The sequence below is a fragment of the Simochromis diagramma genome, unplaced genomic scaffold (assembly GCF_900408965.1).
Source record: "Simochromis diagramma unplaced genomic scaffold, fSimDia1.1 OVJJ01000315.1, whole genome shotgun sequence".
Taxonomy (NCBI): domain Eukaryota; kingdom Metazoa; phylum Chordata; class Actinopteri; order Cichliformes; family Cichlidae; genus Simochromis; species Simochromis diagramma.
Genome location: NW_024386863.1, coordinates 236,445 through 246,029, shown reverse-complemented (window position 1 = coordinate 246,029; position 9,585 = coordinate 236,445). Strand labels below are relative to the sequence as shown.

The 9,585-nt window shown below is 44.0% G+C and overlaps 1 protein-coding gene and 1 long non-coding RNA gene across 5 annotated transcripts; both read right to left on the bottom strand.

Moving 5' to 3' along the window:
* LOC120733277 lies at window positions 1-9,522 on the bottom strand. Its single transcript, XR_005695773.1, has 3 exons — window positions 9,108-9,522; window positions 6,360-6,369; window positions 1-16 (listed from the first exon to the last, which is right to left on the bottom strand). It is a non-coding gene; the product is annotated as an uncharacterized LOC120733277 (long non-coding RNA).
* Window positions 7,432-9,115, bottom strand: LOC120733265 (chymotrypsin-like protease CTRL-1). Of its 4 annotated transcripts, none has more exons than XM_040031348.1 (3): window positions 8,800-9,115; window positions 8,603-8,718; window positions 7,432-8,142 (listed from the first exon to the last, which is right to left on the bottom strand). In XM_040031348.1, exons 1-3 carry the CDS (start codon window positions 9,092-9,094, stop codon window positions 7,726-7,728), a joined length of 828 nt encoding a protein of 275 aa, XP_039887282.1. In that variant the 5' UTR covers window positions 9,095-9,115; the 3' UTR covers window positions 7,432-7,725. The 4 variants fall into 4 exon arrangements, with proteins under 4 accessions (XP_039887282.1, XP_039887283.1, XP_039887285.1 ...); XM_040031349.1 differs by having other exon boundaries at window positions 8,603-8,721; window positions 8,806-9,115; XM_040031351.1 differs by having other exon boundaries at window positions 8,603-8,714; window positions 8,814-9,115.
* Window positions 9,523-9,585: the final 63 nt, after the last annotated feature.

Sequence of the window (9,585 nt, the reverse complement as noted above, 5' to 3'; positions counted from 1 at the left end):
AAAGCAGAAAGACACGCTCAAAACGTGAATTTTTATCTTGAGTTTTTTCAATGCTCAAAAATGAAAAAAGGGCGCCACCTGGTGGACAAATAAAAAAAATTAAAATTTTAAGGCCCGGACTCCAAAATGTCACCTTCACTTGGATGATGGCCCTTCATTTAGTTATAATGATCGTGCAATGAAAAATAGCGTTTATAATGGGTTTCAATGGGGCACAAATCGACCACTAGGGACTTTAGAGGATGTGTTTCTGTAGCTTAGCCACTGAAGCTAATTTAAGGAAGTCAGACTGAAATTTTAAAATAAAATTTTAACAAACTGTTTTTTGGAAAATTTGGCTATATTCCATTCAACACAGTGCAAATGGCTTGGAATTGAAAAATGCAAAAGCCAAAAAATGGTCCCAGGGCCTTTTATTAATGACACATGTCTGAATACAGACAGTGGAAAAATGTCAGTCCTAGTTTTACTGGATCTCAGTGCAGCATTTGATACAGTTGACCACAACATATTACTCAAACGACTGGAGAACTGGACAGGTCTTTCAGGAACTGTACTAAACTGGTTCAAAACATACTTAGAAAACAGGAAATACTTTGTATCAATAGGTAACTTCGCATCCGAGCAGACAAGTATCACATGTGGAGTTCCCCAAGGTTCCATCTTGGGACCCCTTCTGTTTAACATCTACATGCTCCCACTGGCACAGATTATAAAGAACAACAAAATAAACTATCACAGCTATGCAGATGACACACAGATATATATCACAATGTCACCAGGAGACCAAGGCCCTGTACAGGCTCTTGGTAAATGCATTGAGGAAATTAATGACTGGTTGTGCCACAATTTTCTCCAACTAAACAAAAACAAAACTGAGGTAATAGTCTTTGGCGCCAAAGAAAAACGATTACAGGTCACCAGAGAACTTCAATCTATACATCTAAAAACCACAAACCAGGCGAGAAATTTGGGTGTAGTGATGGATGCAGACCTAAACTTAGAAAAACACATTAAGACAATAACAAAGTCAGCTTACTATCACCTCAAGAATATTTCAAGGATAAAAGATCTGATGTCTCAACAGGACCTGGAAAAACTAGTCCATGCATTCATCTTTAGTAGCAGACACTCGTGTTGTCTCTGGCACGGGTGATTGGTCTTACACCCGTTGCATTCGGTACTTGTTGATCACTAGGTTGAGTAGATGATACACCGCAGTTTTCACGGTATCTACGAATAAAGAAGACGCCCAACCCTTCAAGCTCGGTGTCTTTCCGTTGCTTCTCCAATGGGCAATAGTAACCGGGCATGTCGGGTACTATTGTGCCCTCATCCGAGGAACTGTCCGAGAAACTGTCCTCAGCGTGACACAGGGGTGCAGAGTCCATCTTTTTCTTTCTCTCTCTCTCTCTTGGTTTTGAGCACGGGGACAAAAGAAAGTTTCAGAACGAATAAGACAATCGCCTTCCTTTGAAAATACCAGAAAGGGGGCTTCTTTTTGTTTTATAGCAACTCCATAAGCAAACATTCAGTAAGTAAGTAAGTAAGTAAGTAAGTAAGTACATAGACCATATTAGAACTAGAAATCCCACCAAGTAAAATAAAGCTCAGCTTTCATAGTGTAACCAGGAGGAGTGGAGTCGGTTTAGCTAAGCAAATGTATGCTCCTGCAATAAATAATCCCAGGGAAGCAAGGCTGAGGAATGTACACCACTCCTTCAATATGATCCTCTACTCTTCTTCCCTTTTTCTTAGTTCTTCCTCCTTTCTCCTCTTTTGCCTTTCTTCTTCAAGTTTCTTGTGGGCCGCCTCATTGGTGTAGTGGTTTCCTTCATCAAAATCCACCACGTCATCTATTTCATCCAAAAGACTTTCAACTTGGTTTCTGGTTCGTTTCCGATCGTTGGCGAGCGAACAGTACCTTCCTCCACACTGATTTATCAGTCGTTATAGATGTTTACTTTCTTTCACATAGTCTTTCACTGACTTGCTGTCCTGCAGCAGGTCCCGTGCATAAACAGAACCAGTGTTGGTCAAGTTACTTGAAAAAAGTAATCAGTAACTAATTACTGATTACTTCCCCAAAAAAGAAATACCGTTACTTTATTGATTACTTATTTTCAAAAGTAATTAATTACTTAGTTAATTAGTTGGGTGTTGGCAGTCACTTTGGGTCACAGTGTTGAACTTCCATGAAAGAGAGCAGTTGTCAGTGCCTTCTACTCTGTCTTGGTACACGTGACAAAAATGGCATCTGCTGTAATAAATTGGCTGTGTGCAGGAAAAGGACCTAAATGCAGACTCGTATGTGGAGACAGGAGTTACACTCAAAACCACTTTTATTTGCTGACTGACAAAACCTGTGAAATCACAGCACAAGGGGAAACCCAGGGAGAGGTACAAAACCATGAGGGAGGACCCAACAAAGGACTGAGGGAGACGCTGGCTGAATACACATGCTATGTCCAAATTCAGGGGTTGCATGCTTCGAAGGCCACGTTTGTGGGCAATTATGTCACAGCGACACGACGAAGACCGTCCTAATTCAAAGAGTCCTCCCAATGTGGTGACAGATGTGTCCTTTCCCCAGATTTAAAGGATGGGTCTGGTGTATTCTTTGTGGCCCAACATATCCCACAATTGATTGCGGGTTACACAGGACAGTAGTTTTGCGTAAATTTAGAACAAGAAGAATACTTTTTCGCATAAAAATGGCGGACGACTCAGTAGTGAGAGTGGGAGAGGAAAACACATTCAAACAGGCACGTGCAGAGGGGGGGGCTAGAGGGGCTTGAGCACCCGCCCCTTTCCTGATGGGTGCCCAAAGTGCCCTTTTGTTGAGGCAACTTTTTTAAAAAAAAATTATTATTATTATTTTTTAATGTGTGTGTGCGTGCGGAGTCCTGCCTGTGCCCCTCAACAATAATATTTAACTATTAATCACAGTTTTGCTAAATAAAAGGATCTGGCTTGCATCAGTCACATGATCACATTTAACCAATGATCGCCCTTGACGGCAGAACGCGCTGGTTACGAGCCGGGAACGAGCTCACAAAGAGCACGCGCATTTTTAGCGGTCCGGAGCTGTAGGAGAAACACAAGTTAACTCAGAGACACAGACTGATGCGACAAAACCAGTAAGTAGGTGTACAGCGTACACTGTAGTGTGTAGCACACAGGAGTATTGGCTTATTACGTACACGTTGGTAAGCTGTCTTGTTGCAACTGACGAACTGAAACAAACGAGCGTGCTGTGTGTGCAACAGCGCGACAAACATTACCTGTCCTTTTATTAACTGCACAGGTAGTGCTGGTCACAGCTGCTGGCTACCTGTGTAAGGCTGTCATGGGTCTGTAGCTCTGTCACCGTGTTAGGGAACATATTTAGTTTTAAAGTAAGTTTCCGGGCTTTTCCTGCCTTTCTGGAGGGATTATATTTCACTAAAAAATGATCTAATATGCATGTCCCCATAATTATGCATTATTATAATATTTTAAAAAACACACGCTGTATTTTAAAGAACATACATTAAGAAGCAGATTATATTAGATTTATATTTTAAATAAGACAAAAGTTGGATTTTACAGCAGTAAAAAGATTGTATCTCTACAGTTTAAACATGTAATAAGCTTTGCCCTGCACAGAGTGGATAGTGAAACAAATGGAATCATCATAATGACATTATTTCATATTTATTACTTCCCCCTCCTCATTGCTTTATTATTGTAGCTCTAGTAATAAATAATAATGTAAGGATTCTGGATCAGCTCCATGATGCCCATAGTATATTCAGTATTCTGAAGAAGGTCTAAAATGTCACTGTGCGTGTGTGCATGTGTGTGTTTTATTTAGCTGGATTTAAAAAAAATATTACTCATGATATAACATTGTGCAGACATGGCTGGTAAGGACATGAGGAGGAAACAGTAGGAGCTGTATGAGGCTACTAAAGGCAGGGCTATAACATTTTTCTGTCATCATTTTATTATAGATTAAGTGCTGGAGTTGTTAGGTGTGGATAATTAGATTATAGTTTATTGCAATAGCAAGTTGTGCCTTGTTCTCAGATAGACAGCAAGTGCAGAGTGATATATGAAATGATGGGATGGAAGGAAGAAGAGAAGCAAAGAGTGAATCACCTAAATTATTTCTCACAGTTTTTCGTTGCCTTATGGTTCCAAGCGCTGTCACCAATCTTTGCATTTTGTTATTATCTCATGACACTTGTTTAATCAGCTACCATCTCTCCTGTGGACTTTTTAATGTCTACAGTCTCAGATCAACACAGCCCTGCCCTCCAGCACTATCAGCAGCAGGAGCAGCAGAAACCCCTCAACAGCAACATTGTACTGTGGCTGTAGCTCAGGTGGCAGAGCAGGTCAGCCACTCATCAGAAGGTCGGTGTTCGATCCCAGGCTGCCTCCTGGCTGCATGCCAAATATCCTTGGGCAAGATACTAACCCCATGTTTGCTTACTGGTGGTGGTCAGAGGGCCCAGTGGCGCCAGTGTCCGGCAGGCTCACCTCTGTCGCCAAAGTGCTGCTCATAGGGGATCATATGATTGTTGGGTTTTTCTCTGTATCTATGAAGCGCCTTGAGGAGACTTTTGTTGTGATTTGGCGCTATATAAATAAAATTGAATTGAATTGAAAAATTGAATTGAATAGTAATTTCAAGATGGCGCCGAGTATGGCAGCCTCGTCGCGAGCTCCCCCAAGCAACGGCTTTCTTCTGTGTTTAATTTTACTTTTCCTTTATTTTTTCACGAGCAGCACTTGTCTCCTTGTGTACGACCGACAAACCTTACTGGACATAAAAGACGGTCTTTCTTATAACTTTCCGGAGTTCAAGTTTTGCAACACGGACGCTGCGTTCGCAGACCCCCCATTCATCTCACCTGAGACGCCTTTGTTCTCTGGCCCTGGAGGCCGCAAACGCCGACGCAGAGGGAGAAGATCTGGCGTTCTGGTTCGACTGAGACGGCGCACTTACAGACCACCGTTACCCAGTTTATTACTGGCTAATGTGCAGTCTCTGGAGAACAAGCTGTGCGAGCTTCGGGCACGGATCTCATTCCAGCGAGAGATGCGGGACTGCTGCGTGATCTGCCTCACAGAAACCTGGCTATCGGACAAGGTACCGGACTCCGCAATACAACTGCCGGGGTTCTCCGTGCATCACGCGGACAGGTCACAGGATCTTACTGGGAAAAGCAGAGGCGGTGGTGTGTGTTTCATGATCAACAACAGCTCGTGTGATTATGCGAACGTGCACCCGGTCAAATCCTTCTGCTCACCGGACCTGGAGTACCTGATGATTAAGTGCCGGCCATTCTGGCTACCGAGGGAATTTACAGCAGTGATTATTACGGCTGTTTACATCCCCCCACAAGCCGATACTGACCGAGCACTCAGGGAACTGTACAGCGCGATCAGCAGTGAGGAAACCGCACACCCAGAGGCAGCGTTTATCACAGCCGGAGACTTTAATAAGGGAAACCTGAAGAAAGTCTCACCAAAACTCCATCAACACATCCTTTTTAACACACGTGGAAACCGGCTACTCGACCACTGTTACACCTCTTTCCGGGATGCGTACAAAGCCCTCCCCCGCGCCCCATTCGGCCAATCAGATCACCGCTCCATCCTGCTCCTGCCCGCCTATAGGCAGAAGCTGAAACAGGAAGCTCCAACCCGGAGGGCGGTGCACTGTTGGACGGACCAATCGGAGTCTGCGCTGCGGGACTGTTTTGATCACGCGGACTGGGAAATGTTTCACGTGGCTGCTAGGGACATTGATGAGTACACAGACTCAGTCTGTGGATTTATCAGGAAATGCGTGGAAGATGTCGTCCCATCCAGAACAGTTAAATCCTTCCCAAATCAAAAACCCTGGATTAACGGAGATGTTTGCACAGCACTGGCGGCACGGAGCACCGCCTTTGCCTCCGCGAACACATCGGACTACAAACACGCACATTACCAACTCCGGAAGACGATCAAAGCAGCCAAACGTGAGTACAGGGACAGGGTGGAGCAACAGTTTGACAACCCTCGGAGTATGTGGCAGGGACTAAACACGATCACAGACTTTAGAGGGAAAACCAGCACACCGCAGACCACGGCCTCTCTGTGTGAGGATCTAAACGTATTCTACGCTAGATTCGACGCAGCGAACACCATGAGACCGGACAGTGTGCGCACCGCGGATGACGTCAGCGCGCACACTGTGTCTGAGGAGGATGTGCGGAGGTGCTTCAGGAAGGTGAACGCGCGCAAAGCTACTGGTCCGGACGGGATTCCCGGCCGCGTCCTCAAGTCATGCGCGGCTCAGCTGGCTGGAGTGTATGCATAACCCAGCGTAGCCTGGAAAACATTTGCTAGTTAGATGAAGTCAGCTATCTCATCGTAGCATATTTATATGGATATTTATAATTATACGCTTCTTGGAGTGAGTGCATACACTCATGAAGTTTAGTAACTTCCGGTGTTCCAGATCTACTGGCGTTTAGATCAACTGGCGTTGGTCGAACAGATGTGTGGCAGTCTTGCGTTTCAGGAGCTGCTACCGACAAACCAGCAAGAAAACGCCAAATGTGTCACCTGTGACACTTGTGAGGTTGTCTCAAACACACTCCGTCAGTCTTGATGCTGTTGAACAACAAAATGTATAAAAATGTGGCGAGTTTACCTGGTGATATCCTCACGCGCGACGCGATCGCGAAAACAGCAAACAAGTAACACCACGCCGATGTTGTTCACGGGACAGCAAGAGTAAACGATCGGGAGACTCTTGTCGTCGTTATCCTTCCCCTCGCACGGTTTATTTCTCCGGTTTCAGCGTTTTTGCTTCACAACTACAGCGAGCTGTTTACTTTGTGCACTAACATGGAGTCGAGTCAACCAGCGCCACCTCTGGCCAAGTGCCACAGCCTACAGCCAGATCAGCCTGTGACACACATCTGCACCACGTTTGAATCAGTGTCATGCACATTTGTACCTTTCAATTGTGTCTGTTTGTGCGTCATGCAAATAAACCTTGTAAATGTTCCCTCACCAAGAAGCTGGAGAGCATTTGAATCACCTTTTGCCTTTATTTTTAAATTTAAATTATTTCCAGGTGGCGTGTTTAGCATAAGATCGTTTAAAGGATTAAATTCAGCGTCTCTCTGCCGTTCTCTTTACCACTACACTCTCTGTCTCGGCAGTGTCTTATTCTAAGTGGGCGAGGAACGAGACATGTTCACTTACCTGTGTGTGAGAGAACTCCCTCAGTGTCCGTGTAGCACTGGTGTAGCACAAGTAGTGGCCTTGTTAGACCTGTTAGTGCTACTTCCTGCCTTCTTTGCATGTGGTATAGGCAGTGTAGTTACCTTTAACCACAGTCTGAGGACAGATGGGAAATATACAAAACATTCCACCACAAAAGAAGATTTCAAAGATTTTAATAGATTAGTTTAAGATTTTGAGCAAACAACAGAAATAAGTGTGTGATAACCACATCTCACTGCTCAGAATTATGTAAGAAGGCTTCATTTCATAATGACAGTAAAGCAAATACAGACAGATGTGTGGAGAAAATAATCACATAAAAATAATAACTTTGCTAATAAGAAAACCCTCCTGATGTGCATAAATAAGGTGGAATCAAAGGTTCCTAAAGTTATAAAGTAACATGTCAGGTAAAGTTCTTCATGTTTGAACTTGAGTAAATGTGTTGATCTAGTTTCCAACAGTTGCAGCAAACACATGGAGCAACACAACGAGAACACACAGTGAGGTGAAGTGAGTGAAGTGGATCAGGTTTTCACCACTGCAAAACACAGCCACACATGTCGGGGAAGTGGGAGGAGCAGTGGGAGGGGAAGTGGGAGGAGCGGTGGGAGGAGCAGTGGGAGGGGAAGTGGGAGGAGCGGTGGGAGGAGTGGTGGGAGGAGCAGTGGTTTGTAATGAACTGTCTGGGGAGGGGAAGGTAACAAAGCCTGGTGGTGTCCCTGTAACTGTGTCGCTGATCCATTGCTGGTACTGGGACACAGGAGTGTAGGTTGAAGGAAGTTCAGAGCATCCAGGCACAATGAGAAGTCCACTCTGCAGCCAGACGGATCCACTCTGAGTCATCAGTGGTGCCCCAAAACTAAACTGTGGAAAGACATTGATGAAAGTTATCAGGACAGATGTGTAACTGTTAGAGGTCGACCTTTGTCACCCACTAAAGTTTGAACTTTGTTGGTAGTTTTGTTACAAACTGCTGAAATAAATTAAGTAATAAATAAATTGATCGTCCCAGTATAACACAGTCAGTAACACTTCATGGATATCAGTCTGTCCACTTAGGAAACATGAACCACTGTGAATCCACTTCAGCTGCTTTGGTGCAATGAAAGTGACGATTCCACAGACAGAAAGTTTCAGACAGCTCGTTTAAAGGAATCAGTTTCATCAAATAAATTAGAGGCTTTAGAAAAAACAACCTTTGATAAACATGAATATGAATATTTATGGTCCATTACAGCAAAACAAGCAAACCAAAGTGTGACTAAAGGTGAGATTATCTCAGTGACTGTCAGCAACAGATTATAAGAAATAAACTTGTGCTCACCAAATATGAACCTGTCTCTCCAGTACAGATGATGCTGTCTGGGACCCCTGGATATCTGGCTTTGCACTCACTGTTTCCCACTATTGGTACTTTTGCCTCCTGCAGGTTATTGCTGATTACTAGTTGGAGAGAATTTAAACATCAGGCTTTTCTAAAGAGTCCAACACAATGCTGTAAAATACAATAAACATTTTATGATTTACCAATGAAATCAAAGCCGATGGCCCAGCTGCTGGTCTCATTGTTGAAGGTGCTGTTTTGTGAGGCTAAGCAGATCGGCCGAATGTAGTCTGTGAAACTGACAGGAGCCGACAGCTTCAGAAGACAAATGTCGTTCTCACGAGTCGACGAGTTGAATCCAGGATGGCAGGTGATGTTTACCACTGTGCGATTCACTTCATTTGGGCTTGGACCTGAGTGGCTGTTCCGGCCCAGATAGACCACCATGCTAATGGAGGCCGACGGGTAAAATCTGTTTTTCAAAGGTTGCATGAAAGTATCAGACAGGTCAGTGCAGGTCAAACTGGTTAGTTTACAACACTGTGGTGAAGGTTACAGAGGTGCTCTATGTTGGACTGGTGCAGAGCGTGGTCAGAGTGCATCAAGGTTAGCAGACATCAAAGCTTTACAGGGTGTGGATATCAGCCACAGAGCTCAAGTAACATCTGTTTACATGTTGTTGAACTGACAGTGACTGTGACGTGAGTTCAGCTGATCACAGCTGCACACAAACAAAACAAACGGCTTTTTCTCACTGAGTCTTTTCCCCACTTTGCATTGCTGCGCCTGATCTTAGTTTCAGTGTTCATTGATGACCTCACAGAGGTACTTGTATTTAATAGCAGGTTTACCATTTAAAGTTTTCATGCTAAGCTAACCATCTTATGACATCAATGGACAGAACTAGGTCAATATTTTCATTTGACAACTATGACAAATGAACTCTTCTAAAACACCATGAAATCTATGGAAGTACTTTATAG